At 38.3% G+C, this 18,440-nt stretch overlaps 3 protein-coding genes across 4 annotated transcripts; all 3 read right to left on the bottom strand.

Annotated features, from left to right (window-relative positions):
• Positions 1-6,495: 6,495 nt before the first annotated feature.
• Positions 6,496-8,105, bottom strand: LOC141842397 (F-box protein At4g35930-like). The gene is made up of 4 exons (XM_074730607.1): positions 7,761-8,105; positions 7,566-7,640; positions 6,830-6,939; positions 6,496-6,754 (listed from the first exon to the last, which is right to left on the bottom strand). Exons 1-4 carry the CDS (start codon positions 8,103-8,105, stop codon positions 6,496-6,498), a joined length of 789 nt encoding a protein of 262 aa, XP_074586708.1.
• Positions 8,106-10,283: 2,178 nt separating this feature from the next.
• On the bottom strand, positions 10,284-15,092 carry LOC141838822 (putative 26S proteasome non-ATPase regulatory subunit 3). Of its 2 annotated transcripts, none has more exons than XM_074726411.1 (9): positions 15,002-15,092; positions 14,798-14,891; positions 14,493-14,683; positions 12,181-12,318; positions 11,956-12,092; positions 11,724-11,778; positions 11,536-11,646; positions 11,113-11,352; positions 10,284-11,041 (listed from the first exon to the last, which is right to left on the bottom strand). In XM_074726411.1, the coding sequence occupies exons 2-9, from the start codon at positions 14,877-14,879 to the stop codon at positions 10,529-10,531; spliced, it is 1,467 nt and encodes a 488-aa protein (XP_074582512.1). In that variant the 5' UTR covers positions 14,880-14,891; positions 15,002-15,092; the 3' UTR covers positions 10,284-10,528. The 2 variants fall into 2 exon arrangements, with proteins under 2 accessions (XP_074582512.1, XP_074582513.1); XM_074726412.1 differs by having other exon boundaries at positions 14,798-14,887; positions 15,002-15,079.
• A 1,791-nt stretch (positions 15,093-16,883) lies between these two features.
• On the bottom strand, positions 16,884-18,393 carry LOC141841803 (uncharacterized). The gene is made up of 3 exons (XM_074729994.1): positions 17,996-18,393; positions 17,733-17,918; positions 16,884-17,337 (listed from the first exon to the last, which is right to left on the bottom strand). The coding sequence occupies exons 1-3, from the start codon at positions 18,380-18,382 to the stop codon at positions 17,044-17,046; spliced, it is 867 nt and encodes a 288-aa protein (XP_074586095.1). The 5' UTR covers positions 18,383-18,393; the 3' UTR covers positions 16,884-17,043.
• Between the last annotated feature and the right edge of the window lie 47 nt (positions 18,394-18,440).

Raw genomic sequence — 18,440 nt, 5'->3', positions numbered from 1 at the left:
CCATGCTATAGGGCATCTTAAATCAGAAAACCTATTTAATCATCGCGTCTTGAATCTGTCATCCAACATGTAGAAGCTAATCTGCAAAGCGGTAGAGGATAGAATGGCCTAGTCCTGATCTTAGCCTGAACCAAAACGTGCAGTGTCATAACTGCCACGGGAAAGGTCACATGGCATCAAAATGCCAACATAAAGTACAATCCACAGAACCCAAACATAATCCTGAACATGTAGAAACATGTATTCCAAATCTAGAAAGTAATGAAGAGGTTGAGCTGAGGGATGATACCCAAGAACCCAAATGAGGTAAAGCAATTGTAGGGCTTTATGTAGTGCACCTCATCCAATAGACCAATACACACCCTCTACTGATGACTCATTAAAATGTACTAGCATTTTCTATACTTATATGAAGTGTAAAAATAAAACATGAAAGATTATTATAGATAAACCAAAGTTGCATAAATGTAGTTTCAACATGAACACTTTTTAGAATCCAACTCGTCAATGCCTCACCAAAATCCATGCATGTCACTTGGCAGGCAGAGCGTTAAATGTTGTCCATGCCGATCGGTATGACTCAATACTTCAATAACTAGATGAAACTACAAAATTAGTTATGCCTACGGTCAATACATGAGTTATAATCCCATTCCTATTAACTTAGTAGAATGGATTCATGCAACAACCAAAAATGAAGGAAAATTTACGTCGACACTCTAGGAAGTGCTAAAACTCATGATAAGCTAGTTCTGAAAATGTACAAAAGGCATAGCGGCAAAACATAACCAATATAGAAAACTGTAAATGTAGTGAATCAAATAACCATGATCTATTGTTACCTGATACGGTGTAAGATCAATCTTGCTTGGCTTCGGCCCTTGCTGCAAAGAAACATTTGGAATGAAATTCCAAAAGTCTTCTGGAAGAATTTCATTGAGACTGCGACCATGAAACTTATTTGGCAGCTTTTCATTAACTTCTGCTACTATTGAAAGACTTTTCCTACCTAGTATGTCTTTTGATGAGATCTTAAACTTCACAGACGGATACCATCCATCTTCATTCCGCTGTTGAAACGCAGCAATAAAATCTCCAAGCAGTGGAAGAAAATACAGATTGTGAAACAGAATCTTTAAGTACTTACAGTACAGTATTTGCAAACCACTTGAGCACCTTTTGCTGACCAATTCTTCATTTGTACAGTACATGCATCATATAAGAAAATCCCTTCTAAGATTCAGGAAAATGCAAAGCAAGACAAAATAAATCACCAAACATAGTAATTACAAAATCCAAGTAAAAATTTAATCATGTAATGAAAATGTACTGAGTAAATAAAAATTCTCAGTTGCATTAAGAATTTTTGTCCTTTAACACTAACCACAAAGTTCAGGATTCAACAGATAGAGAAGGCTTAAGGAAACATTGAAAGATCAAACAAAGAATTTCCTAACTAGAATCATATATCAAACTGCTAAATTACAAGTTGTGAAATTCATTTTTCATTAATAAAGTGGCCAAAGTATGCATATCAAGAAATTCATAGTTCCATAGATGAATTAATCATAATAAATGCAAACCCCAACATACATACACAGAGTTAATCACAAACTTTCCTAAATACATCCTAGTTCCCAAGCAGAGAAGATACCTTGTTAAACTTAGAACACTTCAATTTAATGAAACCGACTTTGGAATTTTTTACAGTCTTCAGCAACTTCCTCTGAAGGGCAGTAAGATTCTTACTGAATGCCTCTAGGAAGTAAATACCTGCTTTTATGTCTTCCTCGGTAACTTCTAAGATAAAAGATCCCTGATAAACACTCATTAGATTAGATCACATCCTCAGAGATCCTCAGAAGTTCAAATATTATAATCAATGAAGACAGAATGCTATTAATGCAATTACAATACACAGATTTAATTGTATACGCCAACATCAGCATGCACAATACTGTTAAACTAAATGCAAACTATCATAATGCAACTTGCCATGAAGCATGATAGAATTATTAGAATTATCAGTTAGGAGTTATTAGAGTAAGTACTTATATGTATTACAAACTTAATCCTCCACTGGGTATTGTGTTTGAATCCTAAAAATATGATGAAATATCTCTCTTTTAAAATAATAACATAACAGATTATCCCTTTTAACTCATTTTCTTCATCATGTATATAGAAGTGTACAGTAACCAGCAGTTGCATTATAGTTTTATTATGTAACTTCTGAGTTCTAGCATACTATTATATAATATAACATGATGCATATAACAGTTTATTGTTGTTGGATTAAATAATTTGTCAGAAATTAGTCAAAGAAAATGATTTTTTTAATTAGAATATTATTAGTGATGCCTTGGCTCAATCAAGGCATAAGTTTCATATAGCCAACCCCAAATAGCTGGGACAAACACTTTATGATCGATGAGTCTCACATGGTTTTCTTGTTTATAAAGTATTTATTGTGTTTAGGTTTTCTGCATCTGTAATTTTGTTAATTCTAATCAATTCAATTACATCATCCCTCCCAACAAGGTATTGGGGCAAGGCTAGATTTTCCCCTCTTTCCATACTGTCAAGCATCTGTAGGATATTGTAAAGCAACAATAAGCACACTAGTGGCTGCAACTTCCAAAGGGTTTTCATTTGTTTTCTCCCTCTGAGCCTCTGTTCTTCATCTTCCTAAGGCTAATGATGTAAATCTCCATCCTTCAGCCTGGCTTACTCTTTTTCATCTTCTTCTTGGCAAACATCTCTTCAACTCCAATTTTGTTTTCTGATAAAGATGAAAAAGAGACCATGATCAAAGTATTCTCTCCAATTTATCCTTTAACTGAATCACCTGAGAGAATATGTATAATCTATAATAATTCCTTTAACAATTTTCATTATTCTGAGAGAATCCCAAACAGTTCCGGTCTCCAAAATCCAAAGAGTTTGGAGTATAAAAACAGCACATGAGAGAGAAAAAAACTTTCAAAATCCAACATGAGATACAAGAAATTATGATTTATCATGTAGTATTGACAATAGACAAGTATAAAACAGTAGAATAACTTCTAGCGACAACCCAGATAGAAATTTACATTATAACAAGAAAAAAAAAGAAAAATTCAGCCCACATAGATACCTGACCTTCATCTGTAGATCTTTTTTAACACACTTGCATCCAGGACAGATATGATTCAAAATATGAACAACTTCAGTCATGAAATAGGGATGATAAATCACTTTTGGTAATTTCAAAAAGCCAGAATGTCCTGTAAAAGAAAGTAAACAATATGTCTAAACACAAATAGAAAAATTCAACCCAACATCAATAAACTGTATTGTCAGCTAGGTTAGCTCACCATCACAGTCCCTGATGTATCTCGAACCACATGTTTCACACTGAGAGGATGCATTTGGCAAGCCTAACTTTGAGCTAATCACATCGTTAACCTCCATAATGCCAACATTACATAGCTTCTCCTACTCAAGCAAGATCAAAAGGAAGTTAAGCAATGAAAAAAGTCAAAGTTGATAATATGTAAGTCAGGAAAAACAAGAAGGAACTTCTTTGACACCAAAATTTTAACAAATTTAGTTCCCATCTCTCAGATTACCAGCATTAAAAGAAACATTGCAATTATGTATGATTATCAAAGGTCATGTTTATTGCGGAAAAGGAGGGTATAAGCAAGAGGGGAGAGATTGAAGAGAGCAAACACAAGTTGAAAATGGTTTTAATTTTTAAAAGCTTCAGAATTTTAAGTATTACCTGTCAGACTACCTGCAACTAACAGGTATTCCAGAATAAATGCTTCACGAAAACTAATATTATCCACTAAATGAAGCAATGGATAATCCAACTTCCTTGGAAGCAAACATTGATTCAATGCAAGGTAAACTTAAGATCTCTTTTCAAGACAGAGTTTTGGTAGTTGACTGGAGAAAAACAGTTCGGGTACTATGTTGGAGTGTCAACGCATGATAAGACAGAATTTTGGTAGTTGACTGGAACAAAATGGTTTAGGTCCTGTGTCGGAGTGTCAATGCAAGAAGTTAGGAACAAATTAGAAGTGCATGAAGGAAGGAGGATGAAGAAGAAGAAAAAGGAAAGAGAAGATAGTTACACAAGACAAACTATAACTCCATATCAGAGTTTTAGTCCCTGGTCATAACAGTTAGCTATAGTACCATGTGTTACTAACACTTGACACACTTTATCCATCAAAGCATACCATGATGAATTTAGACAGGTTTTATTCGTTCAATATCTTATACCAACATAATTATTTAGGTCAGATGCATAATTTTATCCTTATGTTGCGCTCTACAAAATGGCATTTCACTAGTAATAATTTAATCAGTTAAAATGTTTTTTTATCATATTAATTAATTTTTAGTCTCTCTACCACTATCACTTCAACTTTAATCAATTCAACACTTCCAATTATAATATTTAATGGTTTCTTAGTTCATACCATCTCACCCTATTTTCTATCATTTTATCAACTAGTGTAACTACATCTAATTTATTAGATATTATTTTTTTTTTATCTTTTCCTTTCTAGTAACTCAAGACATCCATCATAGCATTCCCGACCACCAATGCAGTTCCAAACCAATGTGGTCCTATGTCCAAATGAAGAGAACAAATTATGGGTTGTGTTTAGGGCTAAGCAGACAGTATTAAAATTGTCTAAACCAATGGAGACGGAAGAATATACATGAATTATTATTTGAGTATAATCAATTGCTCCACCATTATGCTTAAGAATAGATTTAAAAAGTTTTAACATTGAAATACTTACTATTTCACCATTTGTCATCAAGTCAAAGACAATGCGATTTAAATGACCAGAAGGAATTGCCTGCTCTGCAATAAGATCTGCATCCATGCTGGAAATTCTGTCAGCCATAAAAGGGATCATTAGTTGCCACATAGAGGAGATTAGAGCATGCAAAATATGCTAAGAGAGCAAAGTATGCATGTTTATAGAGAAAACCAGGAAATATAGGCTGTCCATTCGTCGCCTCATCACAGCAGCAGATAGGATACAGAAAATATAAATACAAAATTTGCACAAGATAATTCTCGTAAGACTGCAAATCATCTTAACATAGTCAACAACCAGGCATACCCCAACACGAAAAGACACTGGTAAAGGAGAAGGCATTACACGGCTTAAGAAGTTCACACCAAAAAAAAAAGTGTCAAAGAACACCACAAGCGTCAAACTTGCAACTTATTGCCCACAAGACTTAATCCTACTTCAGAACATTAATAAAAACCAAACTTTCTCAAAATTGCCTTGTTAAAAACCTACATTGTTGCCTTTCCGCCGGAACAAGAACTGGCACCACCTATGAATTATCGAAAAAGAAAATTCATTTTCTGACAGATTACCCGGTGTTTTTTCAAGCAAAAAGATCAACATTAAATTTGGATTCTCCCAGTGCAACCATTTAAAGGAGAAGAGCACGTTACCGCACGCAACGTCACGCCCCGAACAAAGACGGTGAGAAGAAGAGGAATCTGCTACAATTCAGCAACGACGGCAGCAGTGAGGTGTGAGGCAGTGATAAGAGCGCCGACGAAGGAAGAGGGCAACAAACGGACAGAGAGGATGTGAATCTTCTTCAGCAGTACGAACGAGCGCGAAACAAGACCAAGGAGAGAGGTCGCTCTGCGCAGGGGCACTGCTCGTCGCTACTGAAGCGCGGTGGCGCGAACCGAAGCGTTGGCGAGCCCTGGAAGCAGGCGAGAGGCGGGCAGGCGACCGCGGGGGGCCGCGAGCTCGTTGGGTCGGTGCGCAAGCGTCGGAGGCGAACGCAGAGTTGAGGGCTCGCGGGAGGTTCGGGAGAGAAAGAGAGGGAGACAGGTTTTGGGGGGAGGGCGAAGCGGTTTATAATGCAACCCAACCCTAACTCAACCTGCCAAGCCGATTCAATTATACATCATCTAACACAAGTCCGGTTCACCGTTCTCTAATTTCTGCATTTGATTTTTTTTAAAAATATATATATTTTTTAAATTTATTAATATTATTTTAAAATAATTTCTAACCTGAGTTTAACCAATTAACCAACCTGAGGTTAATATATAAAGTTGATACTGGCAGAGGATAGCACTGAAATTGATTACGAATTTACACCAATCAAATCAATCAAGGTCCATATGAACAAATTGATAGGATCACATATATAACCATTGGTACGAATTACAGAAATTAGGTAATTAAAAAAATCATTCTCTATGGAGAAAATATACATAGAACATGTAAAGGTCCTATAACCAGGTTCCGGCTGCATGATTCTACGACCTTCAAGGACATGACTGCAAAACCTAGGCACTGCATATGAACAACACAAAACACAAAAAAGACGTGCATAACCGGGTTCAGGCTGCATGATTCTACGACTGCATATGAAAAACACAAAAAAGACATGTACATAACAATAACAGATCATGCAGAATGGCCATGAACTTTGAAGTATGGAGCTTCAGCGAAGCTTATTCTGGGCCACTGCCTGACAGAGCTCATCCTCGCAGAACAGAACCCTTGTAGAAGATACAGGCTCGAGAACAGGCTTTGGCAGGCCTGATGGCACCATGTTTGGTTGAGGTAATGTGGACTCTGGGAATAGAACAGCTGCAATCTGCTTTATGTCCAGCAGGTGAAGGCGAGATCGTGGACCACCATGCTTTGGAGCTTTTGGTGTGTGTGGGGTGGATCCCCAAATTCTTTTACCTTCGGCCTTGCTGCAAATGTACAGGGTTAAAATGGCGAGCATGTTAAATGGTAGAACTGCAAGATGTGCGTTCAAAAAGATGTACTCTGCAAAGGGCCAATGTTCAGTTGGCACTGGAGTCTTGGTGTTGAGCATTTCCTGCCGTGACCTGTCTGGAGTTGTGTAGTTGAAGTGATACTGTCTGGCTGCGATAACCTGGTGTATGGAGCACAAATAACGTGAAAGAGATGAATAAATTAAGATTAGAAACTTTTGGACCTCGGATCCAGTTTTGAGAGTTAAGAACTTTTTGGACATTGACAAACAATGAAGCTAGGCACGTGATGCAACTCATTACTAGTTTCTTTTCTAGGACACATCTCAATATTTGGTCAATTTGATGGAATTTTCTTCTATATTGATACAAATCTAAACTACATATTTCAGAAGTTATAAAAATTAACACAAAAAGCATAAAAACTCAAGGTAAAGAGCAAGACAAACAGCTCACATGAACGGTTAACCCATATGCATTGAATGGGATCGCTGAAGAAATGTGAACATGGCAATTGACTACTTCCAAAGTCAAAATATTGCTTATTCAAAGACACAGGTATATTGTGGTGAAATCACATAGAAAAGGCCTCATGGTTAATAATTAAATTCTCAAATTATTACTTATCACAAGGATCAAGCATAAGAAGCTTCATAACACGTGAATAAATCATTATTACCTAAAGTAATGGAACTACTCAACATCAGTATTTAATATTTTTCTCTCAATTGTCACTCTGCGACAGCCAATGAGAACAAAATTTTAAAAATAACAATAGTACACTTACAGCAGCTCGAATTCGCTGGGAAACATGGAAAACAGCTCTTAGCTGATCATGATGCAAGTGGCAAAGGATTTTGATCTTTGCAAAAAAAAAAAAAAAAAAAGTTTAAAAAATGTGGTTACTAATGAAATTAAAAACATAAACTTCTGCATCAAAGTATAACAAGTGATAGAAAAAACTCTCCCACTGGCCACATACCAGGATATCCATAGGAAGAGATTCAAGCCTTGATTTGCTTTCAAATTCAACACTTTGTGGTGTTTTAGGTGTTGCTGGAAGTTTTTGCAGTTTAAATTCATTTACCATTGGCTGAGATAGAACTCTGTTTGGAGAGGTCATTAGTGCATCACCTTCAATAACATCAGCCCGAGTAAGTAGATTAATCTTCACCATCTCTGTCTCCAGTACAATCCTCTTCTTTCCTATGTCAGTACACAACTTGTTTGACATCTTGTTGGAACGCATTTGTGCAAGTGCACCAGGTTTTAGATACTTGTTTTTATTTTTCTTCACTTTCACTTTCTGTTTTTGCTTGAAAGCCATGGGTTACAAGTGATAGAATGCAATTCTAACTTAGAAATATAAGTATGCTTCACCAGCCACTGATTCCTGGGATTCCTAGAGGTTTGGAAGAGGATAGTATTAAAACAAGTACATAGAAGCAAATAGAATGATCACAAATGATAAGCAAGGAGTTCTATAACGAATTTATAATATAGAAGATTATAGTAAGGATTTGGAATAGGTACAAATATCAACAAAAGAACTTAAAGCCAACAGTGATTCATGTCTATTCATAGCAGCAACACAAACTTACAGTGGTTAAAACTAAAATCAAGCAGAATAACTGAACAAACTAAAATTACTACATTACCAAATGAAGACAAGGCAGTAGGTATAAGCTTCCTCTATAACCAATGCTTCAGCATCAGTTGCTTAATCAGGATCAACTGGTGAATATGTTCTAAAACATAAACTAATACCAGTCCATTTATCAAAAATGGATCTAATTATCAAAATCATTGCTCTTAATAGAATTTGTTAGACTATCTTCGCATACACTTTTCTTTTCTTTTCTGTGCATCACTGCATCACAGATGGCCATATTCGTGCAGAGAGTAACATATTGAATTAATCTTCAGTCAGCTTACAATTAAAGAAAGTTATTTAACACAACCAACTTAATGTAATTAAATGTAGACTAGACTAGAAAAACATTGCCAAATCTAGTTCATCTTAGTTTAACCAGAATATACGACATTAATAAAAGACTCTAAGACTTAAGGATCTAATTGATAAAAAAAGGAATTACTATTTCATGATTTAGAACAAAAATTAGTGTAAGTACTACATGCTTTGTTTATTGGTAAGTTTTAAAAACTTAAAGAGTATATGAATTTCTTATTTGCATGAATATTACTTATTGTGAATTTTTTTGTAAATAATAACACTATGTGCATCCGTCTATCTGTTCTATATACGATCAATACCAATCCGACCATGCATGAAACTGCACCTAGCTAACAAACATCAAACATAATATGCAGAAAATTCAATACAATTAAATAAGACTAAGAGCCATTTTCCTATCAGACAGTAATTGCTCCATCTTTTTATCGCTCCCATATCTGAATCTACCAAAATCTTTCATAATCTACAAAACAAAAACAAGGTTGAGTAGCTATAACAACAACCCTGATCAGATACACTTCTTCCCATCACAGTTAACTATACTTTCACGAGATTCTGAATTTTCTGAACCACGGAATACTTGAATCGAACCAACAGAAACAAATAATAATAGTAGTGCAACTGTTTAAGATGTGATCTTGAAGAGAGAAATCATCGAGAGGCTTACAATAAGAAATAGCGTTAGCACAAACCCAGCCTGCCTCACCTGCCACCAAAGGATCAAAAGCTCGAAACTACCTGTTAAAGCTGGCATTTATCAACAAAGAAATCGAAAGGGGAAAAAATGGAATAAAGCGAAGAAACATAGCCGAGACACCACTCACCCGTGCTATACGAGAAATCAAATCCCGAGATCCAAAAATCCGAAAGCACGCCACAAAGCAGGAGCAAGCCGAAGGTGCCAATTAGCTGCCACGGAGGAGGCAAAGAAAGATCGAGCGCGATAAGTTTTTATCCTTCCATTTTCGAATTCGTCGATACGCGCCAATATTTTGGGTGTACAGCCGCGCGGGTTGCCAGCCAGATCGAAGACAGAACCCTAACGGACCAGAGGCCGAAGATGGTGGGACCACACGTGGCAAACGCCCATTGACGGGATCGAGGTTAGTGGACATGGTGGAGTTACGCCGTTAACAATCGCCGCCAGGTCGGACGCCCGGAAGGCCCAAACCCAAAACGTTGCCTTTGTTTTTTAAGGGGGGTCCGTTTTAAAATAAATAAAAATAAAAAACTCATCCGTTAAATTTTTTCTCTCTTCTCTACAGAGTGCAAAAGATAAAAATATTTACTGACAGCATTTAAACTAAAATTAAGGTGCAAATTTAACGACTCCTCCAATGTGAGGTAAATAGGGTAAATTATATGTACACATCCTCTAGCTTAATAGCTCTAATCTCTATCATGTGACTTGTTATGAAGTGATCTGCAAGGTGAGTGAGTGCATGTAATGTAATGTATTCTATTAACAGATTTTTAAAATAATAATAATAATAAAGGCAAAGCCAAAATCAAAGTCATATGCCATAAACATCATCGCCAAACAACCACCTGATTCAAAAATGTTTTAAGTCAAATGCACCGAGCAGGTAAACTAAAAGCACAGTCCATCACACAGCCGTTTCAGTAAAATGAAACATCTGTGGATGGCATGAGACAGGAATCGAAGACAACTAAAGATGACAATTTGGGAAGAATAAATAAAGCATATTCTTATCCATTACTGCCATTTCAAGAACAAAAATGTCTCGTATAGCATCTGCATTATTTTCACTTGCTTAGAAATCATCATCATCTTCCTCTGCTATGTGCTTAGCAAGCTCCTGCTCTTGCTGCTGCCTCTCCCGTCTCTTCTCTTCACTTTCCTTCTCCTTGTTGGAGTTCGGCGGGAACCTAAGTGCTCTCACAGCTTCATTGTGCATATTGAGGCAGAAGGCAATTCTGGAATTGAATGCAATCTGGGGTTCATTGGTAGAGTAGATATCTCCAGTTTCCTTGGATACCATCCATCCATCAGCATGATCTATGGTTGCATCTATTGCCCCATCTCTAATAGCTTTGGCTATGATACTCTCAGCGTCAGCCACAGGATTAACAGAATCCAATCTCAGCTTTCTAGCTACATCAGCAAGGGAAATCCGAGAGTATGAAATGCTAATATTGCGTAATCCAGTTCGTATGACATTGTGGCGTAATCTGACAATTAGATTGTGAGTCTTGTCTGAACTGAAAGTCCCAGAAAATTTCTCAGCGACAGTTCTAAATAGCTCCAGATCTCCAATCCTGACAGCCTGAAACACAAAGTAGTTGTTAATATATATGATTGGAATATAGCTATGTTCTTCAGCGAGCAAATACTCACATTAGTAAGCTCAAAATATGGAGACAATGCCTTTTTCATGCCTTTCTGCATAAAAACAGTTCTATCAGGGATCTCACCAAGCAGTAATCGGACAATAATAGCCCACTTGCTGCACTGGATTCGAAAACCACGAGCAGAGACTGGTGCTTTCCGAGCAGCTTGCAGGAGGCTCTCTTTAGCATCTGTATACTCCAACTGAATTGTTCGTATTTTTCCAAGGTAGAACAGATAACGACAGAACTGCAGAATAGAGAAAAGAAAGTAGACAAATTACCCTTCTGCTCCTAGACCATTTATCTTGTGATGCAACAAAACTAGCCATCTGGATGACTTTTGATAACCAGAAAAAAAAACTACAGAGCCAAAAAATGTAATTTCACCACTTCCAATTACAGCATAAGTTTAATAGATTTAGAGTTTTGCCTGTTGATTTGAGTGTGCCTCAAAACGTGGTGCTTTTGACCTCAGCTTCTCTGCCTGGTCGTACAAATTGTAATGGAGATAATTGCGAAGTAGAAGATTCAGAAGGGTTTCCTGCACCCAGCCATGATTATTACCTAGCTTTCATAAAGAATAAATGAAAAAGTCTTTTTATTTGAGAACCAACAAACCTGGCCCAGCTCATCTCGTCGCAAGGTTGCCATTCTATGCAAGGCAAGAAGGGTCCTGATGGGAAGAACAATGTTGTATTAACCATAAGCTACAAGTTCCAATAATATTGTGAAGCAACGTGACATTAGTTCTGACAATGTTGTGTTAACCATCAGCAAGAGACATTAATTCTGACAAGAAAGAAAACATGACAATGTTGCTCTGTCAGATCATATAAGTTGGTTCACACACCCACGAATTTCAGCAAGGCTATTGGTGAGCTCATAAGTGAATGAGTAATAGAGGTACAGACGCGAAGCTAAAACATCCACAGTCCTTCGATTCATGTTCCTCAGTCGAGCAATGCTAGCAGAAGAACATGCTTTAGCCTAGTGCACAAGGGATGTTAAAAAATAAGACAATTTAAGATCAGGTTTAACAAGGAAATGAACAAGAATACATATATGATAAACGTGCCTCATCATATCTCTTTTGGTCAATGAGAAATAAGAGAACTAGCAAGTAACAGTAAATTTCTATCTCTGGTATAGAATGCTTGGCAGAAGTTTGGATTGACGAAGCTGTTGTGTCCACCTCCATGTCACTCTCATTTTCCTGTAAGCGAGAAAGAAAAGCCTAAATTAGTCAACTAATATATTCAAAAATACATTAGCAATCAACTTCTGCACTTCAGCACTTGAAGGTAGATTTCATACAACATAAGCACATTTATCTAAAAAGAGCTTCTACAAAAGAGAGAGATCACTGACCCATAACTCAATTCTGTCATATCTCTGTTGGAAGCAAACACAACTTTATCTAATGTAAACCTTCATTTATTCAAAGTTGAAATAACTAAGTAGTACACTGCAATTTGGAGGTGGTTAATCCTAAACCTATTTATCTAATGCAAACCTTCATTTCTTCAAAGTTGAAATAATTAAAGTAGTTCACTGCAACTTGGAGGTGGTTAATCCTATGCCTATTTAGGTAAGTAACCATCAATAAAATAAAAACACAGGAATTCAGAGGCGACATCCATGTTGAGGAGGCAGCATCTGATGTGCAACATGAGGTCGAGCCTGTCATAGAGGGGAACAACAACTCCATTCTAGAGGAAGTGCAGTGACAATTCTGTAGAATGACGAAGGTAGGTGTTGGGTCCTAGTATCGTGTCAAGGTAAACAAAGTGAACAAAAGCAATTCAATTGTCAAGGTGACAACATTGTGGAGAGTAGAAAATGCAACATTAATTGCACATATCCATAAGGAACACCGTTGTTGTTCACATCGCTTGTGGATCTGTTGTTCCTACTACATCAATGACATACAATCAAGAAACTCAATGCTCGATTATGAGTGACAAAGGGTTGCAGCGGACAATCTCCCTAACTTGCTAGGTAGTTCTATCCAGTATAGTCGATCTTAGATCTGTGCTTCGATAAAGAAGTGATAACTTTGGTTCATTAGTGAGGCGGCGGACCCAAGGATGTTTTTAGCTCATTAATATATGGAGAACACTAACCCTATAATTGCACAGCAATGAGTTTTGGAAGATGTTAAACTTTTCTTCTCCCTGTTTCATTTCTAGTTACAAATCAAGACCCATGACTCCTGTAGCTAAACAATATTCAATACCAGCAACTAAAAATTCATACTGATATTACATGGAATGAATTTGGCACATGCCACATATTAATAGTGATTAGAAATTTAAGCAACTTCTGCTAGACATGGGCTGGGTTCGGCACATATCACAGACTAACTATCCTCATATATAACATCCTAATTACATTAGACTCTAATAACTAGCAAAACACTGTCACGATTCCTTGTGCATAAATCTTAGAGATGGCTTTTCATAAACTCGCCAAGGGGATGAGATCCATGTAGACAACCCTCAAGTAGTTGGAATATATTGCCAGTTGTCATGTTTCATACAATGCATCATTATCGCCTCTAGTAAGCCAAAGAGAAACACTTAATCTTTGAATAGCATGACAACGATGGACAACTAATTATATAAACATTTTATATCAGTCTTTACATGAACATTCACACACCATGGCGAGCTCAACCGTGAATTGAGATTGAGAACCAAGATATAATTAGAAAATAGGGAGGGTGTGAAAAGTTTGTTTGTTTCATAACCTATTTAACAAGTATGTAATGCATACAAATATTAGACTCTTTCAGCTGGGAAAGTGTTTAATGTTTGTGAAACAAGATAAATGTGAAGTCAGTGACAGTTGGGGCCTAGAAATGAAAGCTGTTTAACTTTAGCATGTCAACTAGAACTCAAGAACTCTTTTTATTCAATACCAAATGCTGCATGCCAAAGGTGTTGTTGATAAACAAGGCCTTGTGATGTCATGCAGCGATTCTGAAAAGACAAAAGCGGCTACTCATCATATACTATAAATGCGCAAGCTATCTAGTATCTCACTATTATTAAATCTTTGGAATTAAATAGAGAAAAATAGAGAGTAAAAAAAAGGAAGAAAAAAAAAGAAGTCAGTTCTACATCTAATTAGAAATTAGCATAAACAAAGCCAGAGAAAACAAAAAGTGATATATAGATCGACAAAACAAATGCAAATCAATGGATAGTACAGATTTCCGCACCGAATGCATCTTTACAGCAGCAATATTTAAACTAAACGAAATACATACATACTACACCTGAACTAACGGGCACAGTTTTTCTACTGATCAATAGCATAAGAATCATTACAAAATCCTAATCTAACCACAGGAACAAAGGAAAGGACCATGCTACAATTTCATACCTTCGGGAGAAACGATGAGAGCTTAGCAAAAGCTTCTGACACCGGGGTAAGGACATGACCAAGAAAAGCAGACACCACCGGCGCCTTCAGCTTCCGGCGGAGCATCATCGTAAGTCGTACCGCCCGCACGACGCGCCGCACCTCTTTGGCCTGCGCGCCTGTCTCGATTAGCGCCGCGATTTCCTTCAAATCTGAATCCATGCAGCACGAGCAAATCATAACACATCCCAACAAATCGAGAAAAGAAGAATAAACTTCCGAGATCCAAATGAAAATTTCTGCTTTGCAGAGGTTAGCATTCGCACGTTGAAGAGTGGAGGGAGTGGCGGCGGATGCAACAGAGTTAGACGGCGTCTGGACCTCCTTCATCTCGACATCCGCAGTCATCTTTCCTTCTACCTGCCGAAAAAAAACGAAATCAGGAAGGGAAAAAAGAACAGATCAGAGATCAGCGAGGGTAAAGAAAGGGCAGTGGGAGAAAAGAGAAGTAAAATGGATCAAAAACTCACCGAGGAAAGGACGATGAGGCGGAGCTGACGACGTTTAGGTTACCTGCTGAGCCTGAGCCCTTGCTTTCTTCCCAAGTAACTCTCAACAGCCCTTCTCTGCCCGTATTTACGATCTGCAAATGCGCGACGTCCGGATGAAGAGTGAACCGGAATGCGGCCGAGTGTGACACAATTTTGGTCTGGTCGGATTTGACAATAACCCGGCGGCTCAGAGAATGCCCATTTAAAATCTAAATCATCTTCGAATTTACATGCTATTTATTATATATCATGAATTTGTAATTTAAATTATAACTCGTATATATCGACTAATATAAATAATTTAGAGTACAAATAAAAAATACACGTCTAATTATTGAATTATCAAGAGCGCATTTTTTTTAAAAAAACCCATCATATTTTTTATCCCAAACATAAAACAGCTAATTATGATATAAATATTATTGCTAGAAGTTTTTTCCCGATCTGAGGGTGATTTATGTCGAAATTATAAGAAAAATGCTGACTTAAAAATTATAAGAATTCAATTCAGATTGAACAGATAATCTCATGATGCCTGGACGGATTAGGGAGAACTGTAGATTGTCTGAGCACTGAGCACGAGTGGAACGTTGATGCGTAGTATGCTAAGTCCTCCCAAATGTCACTTGAGCAGCTTGAATGCTTCTCAAGACCGAACGGGAAGTTGAGTGCAAACGAATTGGTCATTGAGTTCAAACGAGCAAGGTCATTGTGTGTCGAGTTGACTAGTACTGAGTTAGTCGAGTGAGCGGTCGTGTCGGTCAAACTACCAAATCACCGAGCACTCAAGTTGTCGAGTGGGAGTCAATGCATCACACCCAAGCTACCGAGTGGAGTTAGAACGCTAAGTACCCTGAGCTGTCGAGTCTAAATAGATTGTCCAATAGGGAAAAAGAATAATTGAAGCATATATAGTTCCTTTAAAATATATTAGTCCCCCAACTATGTTTTGAAATTATATTGAACATCTGTTTCTTATAATACAATGGAAATACCATGTAAACAACCAAACATTGATTGTTCATAGTGAAATCACAATATCAAGAAACTTTCAATGCGGAATTAAAATCTCATTCATAATGAAATCATTCTCAGTTATATATCTCTTGTTTCCATTCAAATTTTTAATTATTACCGCACGTAATAATCACAACGTGTAAAAGTAAATAAATTCAGCTTTATTATTATTTTGTATATAAAACACTTTTATATCTAAAAATTCTTTATATGATTAAAATGGTTTAAACTGGATTAAAAATCACTTTTATATCATCAAAATCACCATAAAACTATTTGTAATAATAATAATTAATTGACTATTATAATATTGTAATTGATTGTCATAATATTATAGTAGTCAATAGTCGACTACTACACTATTGTAACATTTAATTAATAGTTGTCATATATATTTTTACGATGAATTTCATCATATTAAAGCGATTTTAACTGAAGATCGAGTAATTTTAACTAAAATAGTATATATATATATAATTAATCAAATTGAATTATTTTTTATATATTGTAACAGTTTCCTTAGGGGTATCCATTTTGATTTTGTTAAAAAAAATATCTTTTTAACAATTTACATAATTAAAAATATCTAAATTTGTTTCGTTCAAACTTCAAACTCAAATAATGAAATGGTGCTGCTGACGTGGGCCAAAGACCATGTGGTAAGTGATAGAGTTGTTATGTTACCAATTCAGTGCGTCATGTCACGTGTCGCGCTCACGTGCATAGGGCCAAAATGGCGACGAGACTGCTTTTTAAGTCATATTCCTTTATAAACGTAATATGTATTACTAATTTATTAATTTTTACAAAAACTATAAAAAAAATTATACCAGAATTATATACCAACATTTAGTAAATTGACTTTCTCAGAAATGAAACGCGCATATTAATTAGTTGATTTTGAATCGATTCAAATTCAAAAACAGCTGGCAGCAGGGACACAATCACTCGACGACAAAACGCTGCGTCACGGACTTGGAATGACGTCCTTCTCTGCAGCCTCCTTAATCGCGGTACTCGCAGTCGTCGGAGAGGCGCAGCGGCTTCCCGACGCGGTCCTCGCGGAACCGCAGCGTGCAGCGGACGCGGCGGTAGAACTTGGACTTCACCAGATGGCCCAGCACGTACGCCCGGGCCCGCAGCGTGAACGACAGCTCGAACGCCACCGTCGCCGGTGGCCCTCCGTCTTCGGTGCGGCTCCTCAGACCCGCGCCGCCGCCGTAGAGCGGAACCTGCCGGCTCCCCACCGCCACCGCCACCACCCGCCCGCTCTTCCGCGACTGGTAGAACTCCTTCATCTGTTCAAATTCCGGCAGTACCACCATTCACAGTTAAATAGAAAGCTCAAAAAGAAGAACGACAGCTATTCTTCTTCATCGCGACCATGGTTCATGCTAATTCATCGAAAGAAACTAAGAATTCAATGAGGAATTGTTGTTCCTTCCCACTGATAGCAGTCCGTGCCCGTTCTTCAACGACTATGTTTCTTTAAACTCGCTAGGTACCAAACACTGTCAGAACTTTAAAGACTTTGTCCTTCCCTCCTTTCGCACGGTGCGACATCGGAGAACCTGCTCACGTCCTGCGTTACGATGCTCGGACTACGTGGAAAATTGCTATTGGGGGAACTCCGAAATGGGACATGGAAAAGGCAAAGCCAAGAGGAAGGAAGGAAGGGGGTGATGGTGCTTACTAATCCGGTGGCGATCTTCAAGTCGGAGAAGTAGAGTTGGAAGGGCGTGGAGGAGACATGGACGCCGAAGAAGGTGGCTGGGTTGCGGAACGCGATCCTCACCGTCGAGTTTATGGAGAGCATCTTGGTGGGCACGCCCGTGATGTCGGTTCCGGCGTGGATGTCGTAGCTTTGAAACACCACGCTCTGCGAGAAACGAGTCGACTCGGGTTACTGAGCTGAGTTAGGGAAATGGACGAAACGAGTCGACTCGGGTTACCGACCTTGACGAAGACGTCGGGCTTGTAGGACTTGCTGGCGCCCCAGAGGATGAGGGAGAAGAGGGTGAAGAGGAGGACGAAGCCGAGGACGAACCAGGCAACGTAGCATCGGACAGGGATAGGGGCTTCTTCTTCGTCGCCGTCGTCGTCTGAGCAGGCAGAGGAGGTGGCGTTGCCTGGCTGGCGGTGGGGGTGGGGCTGGAGCTTGCGCCAGGAGGCATAGGTGTTATACTTGAGGGAGCCGGAGAGGCGGGTGGCGGATGACTCGCGGGAGTGGTGAATGGGGGAACTGGCGTAGCGGTGGTGGTGGGGGTGGAGCGGAGAGGCACCAGGGGTGGAACCGCCGAAGGAGGCGCGGTCAGGGTCATGGTGGGAGTGGGCGGGGCTCATGACGTAGTAGATGGGTCGCCGCGGCGGGGAGCGGGGCGGCGACGAGGCCGCCAGGCTG

Source organism: Curcuma longa, chromosome 11 (assembly GCF_044706935.1).
Source record: "Curcuma longa cultivar G26 ecotype Majalengka, Jawa Barat chromosome 11, ITB_CL_G26_1.1, whole genome shotgun sequence".
Classification (NCBI taxonomy): domain Eukaryota; kingdom Viridiplantae; phylum Streptophyta; class Magnoliopsida; order Zingiberales; family Zingiberaceae; genus Curcuma; species Curcuma longa.
The sequence above is the reverse complement of the archived record's forward strand: the minus strand, read 5'-3'. Positions and strand labels throughout refer to the sequence as shown.

Excerpts from the sequence above, each read along its gene's own strand:
- LOC141842397 (XM_074730607.1), bottom strand. The coding sequence starts at position 8,105 with ATGGCTTTCAAGCAAAAACAGAAAGTGAAAGTGAAGAAAAATAAAAAC. Across the intron at positions 7,641-7,760 it reads CTCTTCCTATGGATATCCTG|ATCAAAATCCTTTGCCACTT; the intron begins GTATGTGGCCAG and ends TTTTTTGCAAAG. Across the intron at positions 6,755-6,829 it reads GAACATTGGCCCTTTGCAGA|CAAGGCCGAAGGTAAAAGAA; the intron begins GTACATCTTTTT and ends GTACATTTGCAG.
- LOC141841803 (XM_074729994.1), bottom strand. The coding sequence starts at position 18,382 with ATGAGCCCCGCCCACTCCCACCATGACCCTGACCGCGCCTCCTTCGGC. Across the intron at positions 17,919-17,995 it reads AGCCCGACGTCTTCGTCAAG|AGCGTGGTGTTTCAAAGCTA; the intron begins GTCGGTAACCCG and ends CGTTTCTCGCAG. Across the intron at positions 17,338-17,732 it reads TGAAGATCGCCACCGGATTA|ATGAAGGAGTTCTACCAGTC; the intron begins GTAAGCACCATC and ends GAATTTGAACAG.
- LOC141838822 (XM_074726411.1), bottom strand. The coding sequence starts at position 14,879 with ATGACTGCGGATGTCGAGATGAAGGAGGTCCAGACGCCGTCTAACTCT. Across the intron at positions 11,779-11,955 it reads AGCCTTGCTGAAATTCGTGG|GACCCTTCTTGCCTTGCATA; the intron begins GTGTGTGAACCA and ends TCTTCCCATCAG. Across the intron at positions 11,353-11,535 it reads AGGCACACTCAAATCAACAG|TTCTGTCGTTATCTGTTCTA; the intron begins GCAAAACTCTAA and ends TCTATTCTGCAG.